This window comes from Selaginella moellendorffii, unplaced genomic scaffold, assembly GCF_000143415.4.
Source record: "Selaginella moellendorffii unplaced genomic scaffold, v1.0 SELMOscaffold_56, whole genome shotgun sequence".
In the NCBI taxonomy this organism is placed as follows: domain Eukaryota; kingdom Viridiplantae; phylum Streptophyta; class Lycopodiopsida; order Selaginellales; family Selaginellaceae; genus Selaginella; species Selaginella moellendorffii.
Window position 1 is genome coordinate 987381 of NW_003314317.1, and position 20467 is coordinate 1007847.

General features: G+C 42.0%; 3 protein-coding genes and 1 pseudogene across 4 annotated transcripts; 1 reads left to right on the top strand and 3 right to left on the bottom strand.

The window, feature by feature from the left end:
- Positions 1-2892: 2892 nt before the first annotated feature.
- LOC112350989 (EPIDERMAL PATTERNING FACTOR-like protein 9) lies at positions 2893-3688 on the bottom strand. 2 transcript variants are annotated; one of them, XM_024688069.1, is made up of 3 exons: positions 3285-3688; positions 3179-3219; positions 2893-3106 (listed from the first exon to the last, which is right to left on the bottom strand). In XM_024688069.1, exons 1-3 carry the CDS (start codon positions 3590-3592, stop codon positions 2913-2915), a joined length of 543 nt encoding a protein of 180 aa, XP_024543837.1. In that variant the 5' UTR covers positions 3593-3688; the 3' UTR covers positions 2893-2912. The 2 variants fall into 2 exon arrangements, with proteins under 2 accessions (XP_024543837.1, XP_024543838.1); XM_024688070.1 differs by having other exon boundaries at positions 2893-3114; positions 3285-3672.
- A 488-nt stretch (positions 3689-4176) lies between these two features.
- Positions 4177-7474, bottom strand: LOC112350986. Its single transcript, XM_024688063.1, has 4 exons — positions 7266-7474; positions 7149-7193; positions 6826-7082; positions 4177-6757 (listed from the first exon to the last, which is right to left on the bottom strand). The coding sequence occupies exon 4, from the start codon at positions 6058-6060 to the stop codon at positions 4285-4287; it is 1776 nt and encodes a 591-aa protein (XP_024543831.1). The 5' UTR covers positions 6061-6757; positions 6826-7082; positions 7149-7193; positions 7266-7474; the 3' UTR covers positions 4177-4284.
- Positions 7475-7521: 47 nt separating this feature from the next.
- On the bottom strand, positions 7522-9477 carry LOC9654155 (annotated as a pseudogene).
- Positions 9478-10096: 619 nt separating this feature from the next.
- LOC9654333 (subtilisin inhibitor) lies at positions 10097-10519 on the top strand. Its single transcript, XM_002982999.2, has 2 exons — positions 10097-10195; positions 10257-10519. The coding sequence occupies exons 1-2, from the start codon at positions 10126-10128 to the stop codon at positions 10451-10453; spliced, it is 267 nt and encodes an 88-aa protein (XP_002983045.2). The 5' UTR covers positions 10097-10125; the 3' UTR covers positions 10454-10519.
- The last annotated feature ends 9948 nt before the right edge of the window (positions 10520-20467 follow it).

A 20467-nucleotide genomic window follows, 5' to 3' on the forward strand; every position in this document is an offset into this window, starting at 1 on the left:
ATAGTCCACCTAAGCAGCTTGGGGACGAGGTGGCACTTGTGTGGCGCATAAAAAACTTTTTACAGACTTAGTGTGAAGGCCTGACGATTGTGGGTGTTAAACAATGTGAAGACTTAAAACTCAACAGTGTTAACATGTGAGGACTCTAGCAATGAATTGAGCATCACGATGTCATGCAATTGTCAACAAGATATTAACACGTGGCCTCCCGGAACAGCGCCAAGAGGGTGTCTGTGGTGGTCCGCATTCTTCTTCTCGGTCGCCTCCTCACCGCCGTGCCCTGCAAGCGGCACTGCCACCACCAGGATCGACGCTCCTCTGTCCGGTCCCGTGTCGATGACCGGAAGCCCTCTCTGTGGTCGCTGTGGAAAATCACAAGGAGGCGACGTCCACATGTGGATCTGCATTGGCGCTAGGAATAGCTTATGTGTTAGATCGACTCGGCAGGATATTTTCGGGAGCTCAGGATTGGCAGGGTCGGTTGACGAGCAGGGGATGACTGTGAGGCATTGCTTCACTACCCTAGGAGTGCAGGCGTGTGAATGCAGGCAGTAGCAAGTGTAGCCTTTGCTCTGCCCATATCATCTTCTTCAAGACCGAGTGCTAGGTATTGCAAGAAAAGCTTCTCTAGTTTGTGATTTTTGCAATGAGAATTTCAAGCAGAAGACTTTGGTAGATAAAATAGCCACTAAGGGCTCTCTCATTAAGCAATTGCCCCTTTTTCAGTTAACTTAAGGAGAGAGAGATAAAGTGCGCTACAATTGGTATCGGAGCAAATGGCACGAGTTTGATTCCCATGTATTAGTGGCTACTTAAAAATATAATATACCCTTGAGCAAGGTATATTCCTACCCCTAAATTTGAAAATCATACGTATTAGGCATCCATGCGTACGTCCTTCCTCTTATGTGGAGGTGTTGGTTCCCCTTGGCTCAATAAGGGTTGTTAGTCAATAATCAATGAGGACATTGACATCTCTGAAAAGGGGGTGAGTGTGGAGTATCCACGGATGAAAGTATCCACTATGGGACTACAGTACGGGTGAATGACTAGTTGCCTCATATGAAATAGCTAGTCTACACAATGGAAGGATTGGTAGATTCAGTGCGGAAATGGAAGTGCTGATTCCCCTTGGCTCAGTAAGGGTTATTAGTCAATAATCAATGAGGACATTGACATCTTTAAAAGGGGGGTGAGTGTAGTGCATGTGATCATGAGATGAGATTTGGATATATTGTCACCGTGGATCCTTAGAACCTTAGGGGATAAATGGGGATAAAATAACCACTAAAAGCTCTCTCATCAAGCAATTACCCCTTTTCCAGTTGGCTTAAGGTGAGAGAGATAAAGTGCGCTATACCTATTATTTTAGAATCTATGGATTATCTAGACAAGGATTCTATGCCGTCGGTGGTGCATTATTTATTGATGACTCACCATTCTGGCATTTACATTCTTAATATCGCTTTGAAGACGGTTTTCTTTATTTTGTAGGTATGGATCCTAATGATCATTTACGGCTAGTGGTGCCTTCAATTTTTATTCCATGGTTTCTCCATATTTACCATGATTTTCCTGTTCTTGGCAGGTGTCCTATTATAAAACATGCATGCAAAGTATAAAGTGGATGATTTGATGTTAGTTCATTTTCCCCATCTTATGATATGTGGTTTATTTAAGAGGCTTTTTGCTCAGTGGAAAGGATTGTATCAGATGTTGTGGCAAGTTGGACCACAAGTTTATAAGGTTTGGCATGACATTGAGTAGACTGATCCTTCAAAAATTATATAGGTGTAGCAATTGAAACACTTCGTATATAAGGATAGAAAAGAACTAGTACTACCTACAGATCCACCAATGCCTCTTCTTAATGTTTCTTTAGATCCTAGCCCATCTACGAGAGAACTCTGATGGTCTTTCATTATTTCGAGAGGAGGGGATGATATGAGGTCCAAATATACAATTATAATGCTATAACTAATATTAGTATAATGGGATTTTAGTAGCTGTCAAATTAATTTCAATATAGATCACTTGCTCTTGTATATAAGTTGGGGTTTTTAGGCTAATTGATATGCATATTTTTTATATTCCCTTTCCATATTCCATGCACTCCTTGTTAAAACTTTAAATTATTATTAAAACATACATTACTGTAACACTTTAAATTAGATATAAAATTTTAAAAAAAGTTCAACCACTAATTATATCCAAAATAAAAGTTTAAAAAATAGAATATATACATATTTTTTTAGGCGTACTTAATATGTTTATTTGATGTATGTTTTAGATATAATGATATTATCTCATCATTTTGATATCTATTAATATTTACCCAAAATTAAAATGTTTTAAAATGTTAGGTTATTTTAAAAGTTATAGTACTTTGTAATTCAGTTAATAAGTTAAATTTTACTTAAAGTAAAGTTATATTTAAGTAAATTATAAAGTTAAGCTAAATTAAGTTTGATAAAAATCTTAAAATTTAATATTTTCAAAAATTAGTATTTATAAAAAAAACATTACTAAATTAAAATTAACAAATTGTAAAATATAACTATGGAAACTTAATTATTCAACTTAATAATTCATGTGATCATGCATTCTAAAAAAACATTAATTAATGGAATGTATTATATCACTCTAAATGAATTAAAAATTTATTTCAATCCTGAAATTAAAATATTATAAAAATCCTATAAAATTTCAAAAGCAATTAAAAAATACTTGTTATTAATAAATTAACTATGTTAAAAGATATGGAAGTCCACTAAGAAGTTTTAATTTATTAATTAATTCCCATTTATTTAAATTCAGAAGAAAAAATTTAAATAATAATTATTTAAAACTTATTAACATTTTCATAAGGTTAAAATTTAAATCTAGATTTTATACTTTGAACATTGCCTGCATTAAAATGAAACCATTGTTGAAAATATAAGTAATTTAGTGTCGCTTCCTACAGACACATAAGTATCTATAGGCACTCTCCTTGGGATTGCGGCCATTGAGTGGGACTTGCTCGGCTCGGCACTCCGTTTTGCAATCCCGGCACTCGTTGTAAGTGCAGCTGGGCGCCGTCGACCCGACCATCGCTCTTCGATCACTGGGATACTGCCATTCATTTATCATCTCCGGCGGGCCGCAAGAGAAAAAGCAAGAAATATCGATTTCTCACCTTGGGCGTTAGCGTTTGTTGCAGCAGCTTTCGAGAGACACCTATTGCAAAACAACAAAAGTGATACGCGAGATTTTTTTCCCGTGCAAAAGCGGACTCGCTATACCTTGGATTTGTCTCGACCCTTGCTCTTCCGGACAAGACGATGAGCACGAAGAGACGAGCAGCAGCAAGAGGAGTAAGGCCACCGGCATTGTCCGATCGATCGATCCTCCCCGCCGCGTGAATGTCCGTTTGTCTTTGTTCTCTCGTCGTCTCGACTGCGATTGATTGATGGAGTGATTGAGCAGTGGCCCAACGAGAAGAACAGGCGAGAATCAATCCATTGGACCCAGCAGTGGATTCACGAGATATTTTAGCGAGAAAAGGGGGCTTTTTCTCGAGAGAGAGCTCCCTCCATTGTGGTTCATACATTTTTGTTCTATCCCTCTCCAGGGGGATTTTGACATTCCAGAAACTTCCTACACCACATACAAACAAATCCAGGAGGCATAGGGCTTATGGGCAAATTAGGGCTTACGGGCAAATTAGGGCTTGTGCTTGCGCCACGATGGGGACAGAGGGTACCCATGCCATCCAACCACAGCGCAGTGGTCCAAATATTCCATCGCTTATCCCGATCCAGGACCACGGAAATGAATTCTCTTTAAAATCGGGTGTGTGCTTCGCGTGGAAAATGGAAGAATGAGTCGATCTCTTCGCGCCCAATTGCGAGAAAGCCCACAGTGGGTGCTCCATCGCGCGCTGAGCCGCGATTGATTGATCGGCCACGTGATACTGATCGATCGATCTCTTTCAAGCAATGTTTGCTACAATCGACGGGTTGATCGATTGAATCCACGGGTAGATCGATCGATCTCTTTCAAGCAATGTTTTCTACAATAGACGTGTTGATCGATTGAATCCACGGGTAGATCGATCGAATCGACGGGTTGATCGATCGATTCATGCTGCCCATCAAGTGATCTGCCCCAAATTGCCACTCGCGCGCCAAAATATGAATTTAAAAAAGGCGTATATTTTTCCTTCCAAAGTTTATATAGATAAAACACAAAAGGAGCAATGCATGATCCACACTGATCGATCCAGAGTGGAGTGAGAGATTTCTATCTCGCGTAGAAGCTCTCGTTCTCCACCGATGAGATCCCATGAAACCCACTGCCGCTCTTCCTCCTCCCCTTGACACTCTTCCTTGGCGGCTGGAAGTTTAGATCGCTGCCACTTGACGACCTCGGCTTGGAATGCGAAGAAACCAAAACATTTGCGCGCTGCGTCGGCCCCAGGATCGATGATCCACTGCTATGGCCGACGATCCTCGGCTGGAATTGGTGCTGAGGATTGGAGCCCTTGGTGGAGATCGTCGATTTGTTCGCAGCGGACGAGTAGGAGATGTCTGGATCCTGGAGAAACGCGCTGTTCATGGGATAGAGCAAGAAGTCCTTGCCCAAGTTGTCGATCTCGAAAAGATCGTTGCTGCTATCGCTGTCGTCGCCATCGAGATCACAACGATCATATGGCAATCTCTGGAAATTGCTGGAGTCACCCTCTTCGGATGAAGACAGGGAGGAGTCCCTCACGAGTTTCTTCGCGGCCGCGCGAGGAGGAGGAAATCCATACGAGTTGAGGTTGGAGCTCAGATCACGCGAGGAAGAGGAGTAATCGTGGCTGCTGCTCGTGGTGCTAGATCTAGAGGTCATAGAATCCTCGTATCTTTGATCTTTGGCTAAGGGAGGAGGAGGATTCACCGCCGCCGAGGATGGATTCATGTGTGAGAAGGAGAAATTCGCGTGCCACGACTCCGATCGGGGAGGAACAGCCATGAACACGGCAGCATTGGAGGAGTTGGTGAACGAGGGCTTGGAGATTGGCTCGACCAAGACGCTGCTAGTGCTCAATCGCGAGAGCTCCTCGTCGCCCTCCATCTCGTCGGATCCACCGGAATCGAGGACGAATCCCCAGCGCGCGCTGCGAACATGGACGTTGTGCTGCGGCTGCTCGCCCGATCCAGCGATCTCAGGGCCGAAATCCACCGATGATCGCGCGGCGTGCTGCTGGGATGGGTGGAGATTGCGAGCGTGGAAGTAGTGATCAGCCCCAAACACCGAGACATCGCATTTCTTGGAGAAGGAATCCCTCTCGCCCGCGATGATTCGAATGGTGGGCATGGCTGGAGCCGCCATCCTGTTGATCCGCGGCGTGGGCTCCCCAAAGACCTCGCCAAAGACGTGCAAGCTCCTCGCCTGGCTCTTCTTCTTGATCCCCAGCGACGAGCACGTCGACGAATATTCGCTCATACCATCGTCGTCTTCTTCTTGCTCTTGGTGGCGTTCTTCTTCTTCGTGTTCTTCCTCGTCCTCGTCGATCTCCAGGAGCCTGGGATTCAACCCAGCGCCAACGCCGTCGAGCTCGAATCTCTCCCTGGCCTTCGCGTAGCTCCTAGCGATGCTGTCCAGGCCAAAGGCGGCGTCCATGGCCTCGACCATGGGGCTGGAGAGGTACGAAAACCCCGACGATCGAGCGGCGGCGCTGTAGGAAGCGCCGCTGGCCAGATCGTCGGCGTCGGCGTCGCTGCTGCTGCTGAGGAGATTCCTGACGCTGCCGCTACCGGCGCTGCTGTTGCGGTGGAATCGCCACTCGCGGACGCTCCCACACTCGGCCATATTGGAGGCGCTGCTGGATCGCATCGCGCCGCCGCTGCTGCTGCGGTTCTTGAGGAGGTGGCGCTCGGCCGCGGCGAGGCTGGAGAGCTCAGTGGAGACGACCGAGATGGAGGGGCTGTCGGGGACGAGAATCGCGGCGTTGTGGATGCCGCTCAGGCTCAGCAGATGATCGCGCTGGGGTTTCTGGATCAACACATCCTTCTTGGACAGGCACAAGCCCATTTTCTTCTTCTTTCGCGATAAAGATTTGGTACTTGCAAGGAGGAATTCTATCGATCAAAAGCCCCAAAAGCTCTTCTCTTTCATTTTTTCTTTTCTTTTCTCCTTGGGAGTGAGAACTAGGGCTAGAGAGTTTCTTCCTTTTCTTGCTCTAGAGGGATGGGATGGACTACCTTTCACATAATATCTCAATGCCCACACTGGGCATTTTTGGTTGCCACCCAAATTCCAGTGAGCTACACACAAAACACTCCAAATGTGTAGAAGAGAGTTTTGCCCTCCACAAGAAAACAAAACCATCAATTCCTATTGAAAAAGCTAGAATTTTATTTTAGTGGTTCCATTGATCTTGAATCTCATCAAGTGCCCACAACGATACAGCTTCCAAAAGCAATTTATCATGATCCAATCAAATACAAAGTCAAGCTTGCCATTTCTTTTATCCAAAGGACCACCAATCTGCTCAAATTAGTTTCTTACAACACCCTGCTTGTTTCCATTGAGATCTTTTGGAAATCCAAAAAATTTTGGAGAATCACCAACAAAGCTGCAGACTGCCTATGGCTAGCTGCCACCAAAAAGAAAACACACAGATATGTATGTTTAGCTCTGTATGTTCCTGGGCTGCTCCAGTAAACAAGCATTGCTCATATTTGTCCTTGCTTGGCTGGTGCTGCAGCTACATCCAAGTGAACTTTCTCTGGCGCCAAAAAAAACACAACAAAGAAACGTTTAGTTACAGAATTATTAATCAAATTTGTCTCCCACCTCCTCTTTTTCTGTGGAATGGAAATTGAAATCTTTACCCCCATTGCATGTTCTTCTGGCTGGCCAGATCTTTTCCGATCCCAATCCAGGCCCTGCTCAACTTGCTTGTTCCTTTCAAACCTCCAACTCACAACTCACCAAACTTGAATGAATTGAAAGCGAGGATCGAGGCAACCTTCTTCAGTCGTTTCCATTGCTCTCGTGCCGACTGTGGGACGGACGGAATTTCTCTAGCGCGACAAAGTTTGCTACCGGAGCTACAAACAAAACGCAAAAGAAAAGGTAAAATTCCCTTGTCAGGCAGAAAAAGAAGAACACAGCACCTTGCTTGCGTGGTTGTTGTGGTTGCGAGCGTTTCCACTGGGAACCTGATGGAGACAGAGAAAACAAAGAACAAGTCAGCAACCAACGAGCAAGAACAGATAAAAAGAAACACTTACTCGTGGGCGATGATTTTTCGCCCGGCTTTCACTCAAAAATATAATATGTTGGCCCTGGCGACTGTTTGGTTGGATGGACGGATTAGTCAAATGCAGCGAGGACGTTGCCGAATCTTTGAGCATCGTTGCACTTTGTCTCCATGTTCTCGTGACAATCCCAATTATTGGCACTGCTGGCTAGCAACGGTTTATCAAGTAGCGTAGACCACCTACGAGGAGAAACAAGTGCAAAAGAAAATGAGTGGCGATGAAAAAATGATTGAATCTATGGTGTTCAGGCCTCGATTGAGTGAGTGACGATCGACGCACGTCCGAATCAGACATGAGTAATAAGTGACCCACAGACTATTCACCGGGAGATCGGTCCAACAAACTTTGCCTGTAAAGTATTCCAATCCAACTACGTGGTGTACAGACTTCCACTTGTTACAAAAGTATTTGCGCAGTGGAAGTGCTACAAAAAAACGAATGAATTTTCAAAATCTACCTGACTTGCCGCTTTCACTTCTCGAATTGCATCTTTTCGGCTTCATCCTTCAAAGACTGGAAGAGAACGGTAGAAAGATAGCGCTCGCCAAAGCTAGGAATCACTACCTGTAAGAGATTACGTTTGTGAGAAGTTTACACATTGTTAAGCTCGCCAAAATGCTAGAACTCACGCAGACGAGCTTGTTTGCATTCTCAGGCCGTCTTGCGACCCTGAGCGCAGCTACAGTTGCCGCTCCCGAAGAGATTCCAACCTGAGTAATCAAATAACATTAGCATTTAAAAGCGATCAAGTTTATATACCAATAGTCCCTCTTCTACGCCAAGTTGTCTAGACATGCGAGTAGCTTCTTCTGTTGTCACCTGAATAGAATGTGTTTTTCAAACATTTCGTGATGCTTATATAATGTAAGCTCACTTCAAGCACTTCATCCAGGAGATTAACTTCCAAGAGTCCAGGCGCGTAAATGCCTGCACCAAGGACTCACGAGTTTAGTGCCTGCCATGAGAACGGCAAGTCATCACTGGAAGGAATCCTTCTAAAGTTTATACGCACCTGATTTGTCGGATAAAACTGCGCTCTCGGCTGGCTCGACACCACATATCTGGAATCGCAACACTCGCTTTAGTATACACATCAAACCAAAGGATCACCTTTATATTGGAATTTTGGCTTTTTAAGAACTTTCCGATGCCAGTGATCGTGCCACCGGTTCCGATAGATGCTACAAGAACATCAACTTTCCCACACGTGTCCTCCCAGATCTCGGGTCCAGTGGTTTCAAAGTGAACCTACAAGTAAAAATAAAAAGTAGAAAAGAAACTATCTTCTCGTACCTTTGTGTTCGCAGGATTCTCAAACTGCTTTAGCATGTATGCATTTGGAGTCTTGCTTGCAATCTCTTGCGCCTTTTGAACGGCTCCTCTCATTCCCTTCCCGGAATCCGTGAGAGTTACCTCCGCTCCAAAAGCACGCAGCAGAATGCTACGCTCAGTGTTACTCAAAGACGCTGGCATCGTGAGCTTTAGCTTGTAGCCTTTACTGGCACTGATAAAAGCGAGTCCGATACCCGTGTTACCACTTGTGGCCTCTACAAGGACAGTCTGCGAAGAACATTACGTGAGCAAGCGTAAAATTTCACGGTCCTTAAACTACCTTTCCTGGAGCTATATCCTGCTTTGCTTCGGCATCCGCTATCATACTATAGGCTATCCTATAAAACCACAAACAGAAGCAAAATGTAAGCATGACTGACAAATTCTACGCTACTCACCTATCTTTGATGCTGCAGCAAGGCTCCATCATTTCAAGCTTGGCAGCAACGTTTGCAACACAGCCTTTCACAACCTTGTTTAGATAAACCATAGGAGTCTTCCCAACAAGCTGGAAAAATTATAGAAAAGACTAAGACACATTTTCGAAAAATTGATACATACCTGAGTGACATTGTCCGCAATATTCAAGTAGTCTTCTATCTTCACTTCCAATCCCTTCTTACCGGCATCCTTGAGCGGCGCCGTGGCGGTGTGTCCACATTTAACAGGAAATCTGCTGCTTCGGAGCCGCAATGAGGTGGATGGAGCTCCAATCGCGTCGAATCCGGCGCTGGAAATGCCGATTCCCGGCTTCTCCAGGCAAGATGGATGAGAAGAAACCGCCAGCTGCAACGCGCGGCTGCCTCCCAACATCCCCACGCTCTGCTAAAGCCCTAAGCCCAGGAAAGAAGAACCCTAATGACTGAGCGGGAAATTCCTATTTAGGGTTCTTGAAATCTGATTGCTGGCAGTAAATATATCAACATAATTCTTGTGACCTAATATCACCAGTTGAATTCATGTTTGAATCTATTGCAAGTTAAGTACAGTGTTAAGTTGGTAACCTTGGCATTTGCAAAGGAAGTGGGACCAAGAGTTCAATTTGTGTTTCTATTGGGCCTTCATATTATTGCAGAATTTGCTTATTTCTAAGAGATAACTCGAAGCTATGGTTTGATTTAGATTTTCTGAATGTTACTAAGTGCAGCTGCCGAGAAACTTGAGAAATCACATGAAGTCAAGACATCATGTTCTGACTGAATGACTTTTATGCAGAACGTTTCACTGAGCTGAATTTTCTGCAGCTTGTGTGTCACAAATCATGAGCCAAGTCCCATTTGACTGCTGAATCTGAATGGGGTGCCGTACGGTTAACAGATTAAGGATAGTACGTGTCGTTCGCTCCAGACACGTACACACATAAGTGCCGTTTACGTCTGGAGCAAACGACTTTTGTGCAGCACGTTGTGGTTATCTCAGTATATAAGGTATGTGAGCTCGTCTATGTTAATTCTCATTTTGTAGTTTGGATAGCGAGTTCCGAGTGGATCTAGATCATATGGCATCGAAAGCAGTTGTTTGTGTGGCTTTGTTCATTTGTATGCTGCTTGTTACAAGCAGCACTGCTGGTGAGTTTTTACGTTGTTAGTCCTGTTTGGACGCTTATATTTTGATACTGTTATGATGCAGCAAAGACAGCATGGCCTGAACTTGTTGGTAAGGATGCAATCTACGCAAGGGAGCAGATTCTGGCTGACAATCCCAAGTTGGAGATTCATATTGTGTTTTATGAGTCGTGTTCAGTTACTGCAGACTTTGATACAAACCGTGTTCGAATCTACACCGACTGCAGCAACAGGGTAGTCAGAACACCAAGCATTGGCTGAAAATAACCAAGCACTTCTGCCATTGTTGAAATGAATTTATAAGTAAATAAATGTTTTGTTGAATCAGGAGGATGCAACCACAATATGTTAGAGACAAAAGGCCATGGCAATTCTCTAGGAATTTGCAGTGTAATAGAGCCTCGTTAGATCAGAGCTCTGATGTCATCATAGCGGAGGAAGAAAAAAGCGGAGAGAGCCGCCCACTCGCGGGCCAGAGAGGAACACCGGCGGCGTGACCGATGATGTTCATGGCACGGAGCCGGGGCATTCGGCGGGCGGCGGCACAGCCGCTATTACCCGAGCCTGTGCCCGTGGTGGGTGTGTATGCGGGGGGAGATTGAACACAAAGTATATTTATTTTTGTTTCAATTTATCTATATCAATTTTTACTGGGTCGTTATCAACTTGAAGATTTGTTGTTTAAATGTGTTCACTTTTTTAAAAACCTTTGTAGGGTTTGGCGCTCTCTCGTTTTAGGGCGAGATGAGATGAGCTCAACTTTGACAACACATTTAATTTAATTGCCCTTTTTTTTAATCAATGCTGAGAAATAGCAGCTATCAAAAAGACATTGCTAATCAAATGATAAGCAAAGTCCAGCATGACAATGATGCAGGAGCATCACCAAGCTCCAGGCGGCTCTTCTGAATTAAAGATCTGAAAACAAGTTTTTCCAATTTTGATCAGCAAAAGTTCGTCTAGTAGTAATTTAAGAGCTCTTGATAAGCTCTACTCCTTCACATTAGAACCTCGTCCATTTTGTCTAAATGCTAGAAACTTACATAGACCAGGCTGTCTTGTGACCCTCAGCACAGCCAGAAGAGATTTCCAGAAGAGATTCCCACCTGAATAATGCCTTTTAGTGATGACTTAATAAACTCATGAGTCCTTTGTGCACATTCACACGCCTAGACCTTTGGAAGTTAATCTTCTGGATGAAATGCTTGAAGTGAGTATTGTATTTATGCATCATGAAATGTTTGAAACGCAGGTGAAATCAGAAGAAGCTACTTGCATGTCTAGACAATGTGCTGTAGAAGGATTGTTGGTATGTAAACAAAATCCTTCTAAAACCTGATTTGGTTGAAAAAAAATACAGCTTACTAAAGAATATTTTGTTAGAATAATTATTGATTTTTAAATAAATTGTTAGCAATGCTTGATTTTCTTAATAGTAGTATTATTGTTATTTATTAATCCAATTGAATAAATAAAGTTTATAATTATAAGCATGTTTATAATTTATAAACATAAGATTAATCTAATTGCATATTATAGAATAAAAATAATATACTAAAAAGGGTTTAAGAAAGTTATAAATTATAAACATGTTTATAAATTATAAATACAAAATTGATCTAAATGAATAACAATAGTTAGATGATAGAATATCCTAGAATATCCAAGCATATTCTAAGTATATCCACTACCATCCCAATCCCCCTACAGGTTTGCTTAAGCAAACCAAAAAATTGAATTTTATTGTTATAAATTATAGTAATTTTATCATATAATAACTAGTAGAGAAACCAGAAAAACACATTTCAATTGGGTAAATTGAAATATAATTAAATACTTTGGGAATGAAATGTGCATGCAATAAAAAGTTTGATATCTCAATAGAACATAAGATCCATTTTGTATAGAGCATGGATTAAAAATATGTATTTTTCTTTAGGCATGTTGCCTTCATTGTACTCTACTATAGTTGTTTTATTTTCACTTAAAAATCATCTTTAAACAACTTTGTAAATTTGTGAACTCAAAATAATCACAAATACTCTAAAAGTCTAATGACTGAATTTTGTAAATCTCTACAGTGCAATTTGGATTACATGAATTACATAATATAATGGTCAAATTAAGTCACCACCCATAAATATATATTATATTAACATATTTTTTACAATGTATTTTAGTGAGGTCTTTAATTTTGTAAAGTCATCCTACCTTTGATTCCATAGGAACTATTCTATGCTAGAGTATATAATCTCTTGGAACATTATTTTATTGGTTTTGAAAGTTTTGATGATGTAGGATTTACTTTGAGACAATACCTAAAAAAGATATTGTTTCTTGGAATGCATTACTCTTAGTTTACAATGGCTTTTTTTAGCATTTAATGAGACTTTAAGTATAATTTTTTTCTTTCCTTTTGAGACAAATTATAATTGTTATGAGTTGTGTTTCTTTCTTCAAGTACCACTACTATCTTTAAGCCCATTATCCTAAAAGCTTTCTTTCTATTAATTATTCTAATTTTGGATCTTTCTATTAAAAAATTTCTAAGGGCCATACTGAAGGCTTCTAAAATGCTCTCATAAAGCTGATTGAATTTTGCAATTTACTTTGATACTTTCCTAGAGTTGATTGAATTTTGTAATTTAATTTGATGCTTTCCTAGAGCTAATTGAATTTTGTAATTTACTTTATTTCCACACTAACTTTGCCAATCCTTCCATTGTACTTTGCTTAAAGGTATATTATACTTTTTAAGTAGCCACTAATTATTGTGAATTGAACCTGTACCAATCCTTCCATTGTACCTTGGTCAAAGGTATATTATACTTTTTAAGTAGCCACTAATCAATGAAAATTAAACCCGTGCCATTTGCTCTAATATCACATATAACACACTTTATCTTTCTTCTCTTAAGCCACTGAAAAAAGAGCAATTACTTAATAAAAGAATCTTAGTAACTATTTTATTCTTATTTATCTCCCAAAGTTTCAAGAATCTATGGTGACAATATATTCATCCCATAATCACATGCGCTACAATCCCTTAGCCATATTTTTTCCCTCTTACCCAACCAAAATAGAATATAGCGAGAAATATCCAAAAAGAAAAATTATACAATATGAGAAGGCATTAATTTCTTTTCCAACTTATGTGTAATTGTTTTCTAAGTGTTAGCATAGTTGGATGATGTAACAATAACATGAATTGATTTAATTAATCACTTGCTTATGGTGCCTTGCAAAATATCCACTAAATAAATTAAATTTCCTCATTTAGCAGTATTAATTTGTACAACCATAGCTTTCAATCCTAATCCTTGACCTAGCACAATCCTTAACCACATAACCAAAAACTAAAATAGAAAATTAACACAAAATTTAAAAGATTTACTTTGAAATCCTTCCTATTAAAGGAGTTTAATTCCAAAAATCAAGGAATGAATATTAAATTTTCTATCTAGTCAATTAAAATGTTTGAGAGAAGAAATAACTTATACCTTTACTCGAAGGTCAAACATAAATATGGAGTCATGAAATTTTAAACTTTTTATAAAGTTTGCTCATTCTTAATAGTAACTAACTTTCTCAACCAGATGTGGCCGCATAACATAAGGCATTGGAGCATTAAGTATTAGTGATTTTAATTTAAGTTTTCTTTATAGATTTTTAAATTTGTTTTTGTTTTTACTTCCTTAAAAAAATAAAAAATAAAGAGTTAGTGGAAATCCTTCTTTTGTATTTTTCTCTCAAGGTATATAAAAATGGTTTACAATTAGCAACTAGTTTTAAATACCAATAACCTTATCATAGCATGGAAAGAGGCTGAAAAATTAATGAAATTCTTATTAACTCATTCATTAAAATATTTTCTCTTGATTCATGTCATAGCTCCATAAAATCCTTTCAAAAAGCACATAGTATAAATTTCTATAGGTGGAGGATGCCCAAATGTAGTAAACACCATTAAATCTTAAAGAACACTCAATGAATTATAAAGTGTGAAAGAGATCATTTGAAATCATGCATTAGAAACATAAAGTCTAAAATTTTATTTCCATCATTGTAATTTTTGGTGTAGTGAGAAATTTTAAACTTTTTTAGTTCTCTCCTTTATCTTTCCTCTTCTATGTTCCTAAAATTTATGAAAATTTCAATAAATGTTGATCAAAGTATTATTTTAATTCATCATCCCTCATTAGATTATAATTTATAGTTAACTTTCTTTTCTCTTCCTGAGGATAAAGTTTTTTACTCAATTTTCAAAAAGTCTAACTTCTTTGTTGAGAGCAAAAAATTCCTTTCTTAAAGCTATTCTAATTCCATCTTTATTAAAGATTATAAAATAAACCTTACTCTTTCAAGAGTCTTAATAAAGAACAAAAGTGAACTTTTAAATATTTATGGGGTGATAAAATTTGACTCTTGAGTTTGGTATATGAGTGGATACCATATAGGGATTAGAGTTTTATGTTTATAAAGAAGATACTAAAAACAATGATAGGTTGAGAGATATCTTCATAAAAAATGTAGATTATACATATAAGTAATAACAATTAGTGATTTTGGAATAAGCTTTTTTTATTACCGCGGCCTATTCAAAATCATATATTGATGTTTTGTTTCCAAAATCCTCACCACCTTGCACTTATTGTTATTCAAGCTTAGGGATATAGAGAATTTAACTTTAAAATTCTTTTAACTATTTTTAATATTTTTAAAAGGTATTGTGAAGTTGTAAGATACAAATTCTTAAGCCCCAAAGTGGAGCCAAAAATAGGCCATATAATAATGGTCAAAGTAGAAATTTAACAAGTGTAACACTGTAAATGACTAATTTTTCCATTCTACTTTAGTCACTTAACTGCACCTCCGACCACTTGGAGGAGTCTTATTCACAACCTCCATAAGTCCCATTCAGAACTTGGGGCTTGCTAGCCCCGAGAATGGCATCCACGCCACTCAACCTTTGCACTTGGTCCAAGTGCTCCATGTGTCTGATCCCATGACCGACACCCCAAGGTACTACCGACATACCAGCCCATTACGCTAGGCCATGCCCATTCACCTTGGTCACATCGGTGGTCCAACACCACCTGCATTACAATCCCGTCTCTCAAAGACTAAGTCATCCATCCATGAGTGGCTATCCCAAATCCACTCCATAGCATCCTCAGGATGCCTGCAGACATGGGGAATAGCCTTCCCCAATGTCTCCTTTCCGGTCCCCACCAAGTCCCTTCCTGCCCATGGCCGTCTTCACCAACACTGCCACTGAATCAAGGCCCACAAGCCCGACCACTAAGTCTAATTGTCCTCTAGGACTTCCTCACTGTGTGACTGTGTCTTTTGTCACCACACCAGAGGGCTACTCCTCTTCCTTTCCACAGTCTGGGACTTTGGGGCAACATTTCAGAACACCATGGCCCTACGCAACCTATATGGGTACTCTCCTTGCCTTCTGCCTTTGGGTGCTCTAGCCATGGGCTTAGAGCGAGGTTCCGTTGAGCCACACCAGATATCCAAGTAAGTAGTGCCACCCACTCTTGGACTAGGAGCATCGGCCAGTCGATCTCCCGGAGGAACTAGAGCCGGCTCTTGAACACTTCACCAAACTACCCCGCTTGTCGGTCCGTGTTCACTCTAGTCTTGGACTTCCCAGTGGGCAGCTCATCACCCAACTTTGGGTATAGCCTTCCTAGGCCAAACTGGCCTTTCCTGGCCAAACTGGCTCTATTGCAGTCCTCCCCCTTACTATACTTTTGGAACTCACCAAACCCCCCAGGGTCTGGAAGACGAACGCTTTGGGCTTTCACCCTCTCAGACTCGAACTTGAACTCAGACTCGGACTCGGACTCGGACTCGGACTCAGACTCGGGCTCAGACTCGGACTCAGGCTCGGTCTCTGCCTCGGCCTCGGTCTCGGTCTCGGTCCCGATCTCAGTCTTGGTCTCGGTCCTGGTCTCGGTCTCGGTCTCGGTCCTGGTCTAGGTCTAGACTTCGGACTCCATCTCGGGTCCATCTCGGACTCCATCTCGGGTCCATCTTAGACTCCATCTCGGGTCCATTTCGGACTCCATCTCGGACTCCATCTCGGGTCCATCTCGGGTCCATCTCGGACTCCATCTCGGGTCCATCTCGGATCCACTTCAGACTCCACCTCGGACTCCATCTCGGGGTCCTTCTCGGACTCCACTTTGGACTCCACCTCGGACTCCATCTCGGGGTCCTTCTCGGACTCCACTTTGGACTCCAACTCAGGTCCATCTGGGACACTTCCACGTGTCATGTGTTGGTCCTTTTGGGTCCCTTTTTAGAGCCTCACTTATTGCTCACTTCGTGCTTGTTCTTCGAGCACTTTGTTGGGAGTTCCACTCCCGCTTTTGACTTTTCAAGTCAGAGCTTTTGGTCCAAATGTGTTACGCTCGTTTGGCTCTTGCTTCAGCCACTACCATGTAGCGCCCTTTCGGCTCCACTTTGGGGCCTAGGGATTTTGTGTCTCACAACTCCACCACCTGTAGACGAAGTTTGATGTCCTCATTGAACGGTAAACCCTTTTATAAAGTAACACTTGCACGTGTTACCATTTCCATCCTTGGCACCTAGCCAATATTTGTCTATGGTTTGACACCGAAGGCTCACCATGCCTTGTCCATCCTTTAAGGAGCATAGTCTTTCTAACTTAGAGACTCATTTGACCACTTATGGTGGTCCTCTCCTTTTATTGGTTGAGTTTTTGCTAAACATGTTAGAGACACCTTCTCTAACTCAATCCCACTACTCATTTTCGAGTAGTCTCAATTTCCACCGATATAACCCTTGCACTTTGGAACTTTTTAACTCTGACTTCTCGAAGTCAATTTCCTAGGTGTCTCCGACACCTTGCATTGCACATATTGTGCAACTCCACTTTCCCATCCTAGGAAGTTCTCATCATCCTCTTTTCGATTTCATGCCACCTTTGGCACTAAGTTCCAGTTATCATATTTTGTGCTAGGGCTGTCCACAGCCCTATCATTTGGCCACATTACCGCTCCCACCCTTGGAGCTTCCACTTCGCCAAATTTGAGCAATTGGGAATCCATCCTTGGGAACACATTGCCGTCCCCTCAATCCATTGGCACCCAACACCTTTCTGTTCTTGGCCTACCTTGCCATTTGGATTCTTTTCCATGATTCCCTGGGCTCTTTACTTAGCCACTAGACTTTTACTCCTATCCTTGATTGTTGCACTTAGCAACATAGGATCACTACCTCCATTTTCAAGGTATTCTTTCGGTTCCATAGCAAAGACTCTCCTTTGCCAAGTCCGGAGGGTATTCACCCCTAGTATGTTTGTTTAGCATATTCTGCTATGGGCTTTATCCACGGCCCAAGTTATGACCCTTCCATGGGTCTCTTATAGAGACTACTTTCCCCGGACTCACTATGCCATTGCATTGACATATCTCATTTCCCTTAGATGTCCTTCCCACTTGGTCACCTTGACTAAGCCACACCATCATTAATAGTTCCAATCAACACTTTGAACTTGGAACTTTATCCCTTAACCTCACAAGGACCTTGTCCTTGTTTTGGCCACAAGATCATATAGTGATCTAACTTTGGCACCTTAACAAGTTTGCCAATAGGTACTAGGTCTTCTAGACCTTTAAGTTGTTGACCATGACCCCGGGGGCATCCCCCACACTTGGCGGTGCACCCAAGCCAGCCCATCTGGCCAAAGGTCCATAGCAACTGAGATTAGGTGTCCCCATCTCATTCACCACGTCCCTGGTGCCACTTGCACCAAAGTTTTCAAGTTAGATATGCCAAGCTTTCACACTATCGTGCATCACGACTCCGAGGCATCCCTCGCTTGGCGGTGTGCCCAAACCAGTCTCCCCACTGAGAGTCCATGACCACCGAAATATGAGTGTCCTCATATTCCAAACCATCACCACGCCCTAGTGAGTTGGGACTCGAACCCAAGCATTAGAGGGTCGGGACTTAAACCCAACCTTTGTATATGCATCTACGAACGGCATTACATAGGATGCCTAGCGTGACTCCCCATGCCAGTGCACCATCATACACTTAAAGCACGTTACAGATCACAGCTTAGCAACCTAGTTCCTTCGCACTGCCAAGTCCTCTCACTTGACAAGTTTGTGATCATGCATAGACTCCTCCATGCTTGGCCCCATGGGCCACCCCTTTGAAGTTAGCACCTTCAACTAGGGGGTTTATTCCCTTGACTTGCCAATCTCACTTAACAAGTCATACAGCCACTGTAACATAGTTCATGCATAAGTGTGAAAGTCTTTAACCATCGACTTTCGTTCAAAGCCCTCTCTTTAAACACTCGGGAACTACTTCCTCAACTTTGATAGCTTCGCCTCATGGCAAGCTTCAAGACCACGCTTCTGCTACGCCACTTTAATTTCGCACGTTCTATGAAAGATTTACACTTGGCTGACTAGGTAGGGGAACTTTCAAGGAACTCTATTCCTTAGCTTGCTAAGGTCTCTCCTTTCGCAAGCTTTCCAATTACCATATAGTCTAACATGGACAATCCCATGCTTTAGACTCTTCATGGCATCCTAGTCGCTAGTAACAACATACTTAAGCACCCACTTGATTCTCCACTCCCAACTTGCATAACCACCTTTGGTCATGCTTGTCAATTTTTATGGTTTGGTTCTATCCCTTTATTACTTGCCTTTTAACCTCATACATTTCCTTCAGTTATTCTCTTCCAAATTAGGAAGATAGCTTTGCACTTTCTACCATGCTTTGGCAAGTATTCATAGGGATGAACCTACCCGACAACCTAGGGAGTGGTTCCTCAATCTGGGTTTGCTCAACTTATAATCCCACCCACTGGGATTACCGTTGTTACTTATGGGCCTTTCTATGCCCATTATTAGCCTTACCAAAATCCCTTTTTGACTTTGTCCAATTCGAGTAGAGAGATTTCTCCCATCTCTGTAACCTTGGACGTTTGGATGCACATTCTATCCATTATTCGCTAGGGACTTTATCCCTTGGGCCTTATCTATTGCCCTTAGCAACACTAAACACCACCTTTTAGTGTTCTAGAGTGTTTGGGTGTCCCAATGATGGCCTCCTTGACAATGAGCATTTCCTTTTACAACATTGACTTACTATATCGCAACACAAGCAACTTATCCCTGATAAGGGTATATTTAACTTCTTTATGCCATTAAGAAGTCTTGAATAGCTACATTCTACCCGTTTAACCAATTACCTGCACCTCTTGCTTAGTTGCCTCATAGTTGTCAAGTCCTCCAACTCATTGCTGGTGCTTGCACACCTCCATCATTATCCGGGTCACCACACTCTACCACATGCCTTCTAGCTTAGGCTATGCCATTCCCATTTCCATTGGGATTCCCTTGGCAAGAGGTTCTCATGAACCCATCAACATAATCCCAAGGTATCACACCTTGGCCCATTTGGTGTCCCCACACCATCGGCTCCATGAGTCTGCCTTTATGACACTTTGCACTTGTGTCTAGATCTTTGCCAAGACCAACCTAGTCGTTTCTCATGCCAACTATCTGTTAGCACTACACTATAGTGTTCGCACACAACTCTACACCAAAGTTGCTTCTTCTGGGAACACCTTTCCCACGACTTTAGTATGGCACATTCTGCCACCCATGAGATACCCACCGTTCTCATACTTGGATCTCATGATCCTCCCCATCCTTCGTGGGGCACAACACACCTTAGTCCAAATGCTTCTATCAGTCCTTTAGGACCATTCCTTGACTCCACTTAAATCATTTAGCCTTTTGGACTTTTCCTAATCCCCCGACCTATAAGGTTTTATTTTTGAGGTGCTAGCTCATTGGAATACAACTTCTTGTATTCATGTCCTACTCACCAGGACCACCATCATGAGTGTTATTCCAACACTCGATTTTGTTCTCTGGGGGCAACCCTTTGCCTCTTAGAACTATTTGTCCATGTGATAAGAATACAAACTCATCCTCTAAGTACACCCCCAACTCCTTGGGTTTATTAGAGGTAGCCCCGGCTACCATTTCAAGGACTTGTTGTAAGCTCCTGAATTTGGACTTCCCGGGAGGTCACCCAGCCTAGTACTATTTAAACCCAAGGACGCTTAACCCCAAATATCCCAAGACCCTTAACCGATTGGAAAAGGGGGTGCACTCTTGTTCATGGGCCCTTTCCCTCTATATTTGAACCCCATGGACCGTCTCTTGAGTCGTTCCCTTTGGTTGCTTACAATCCACCACGCTTCCC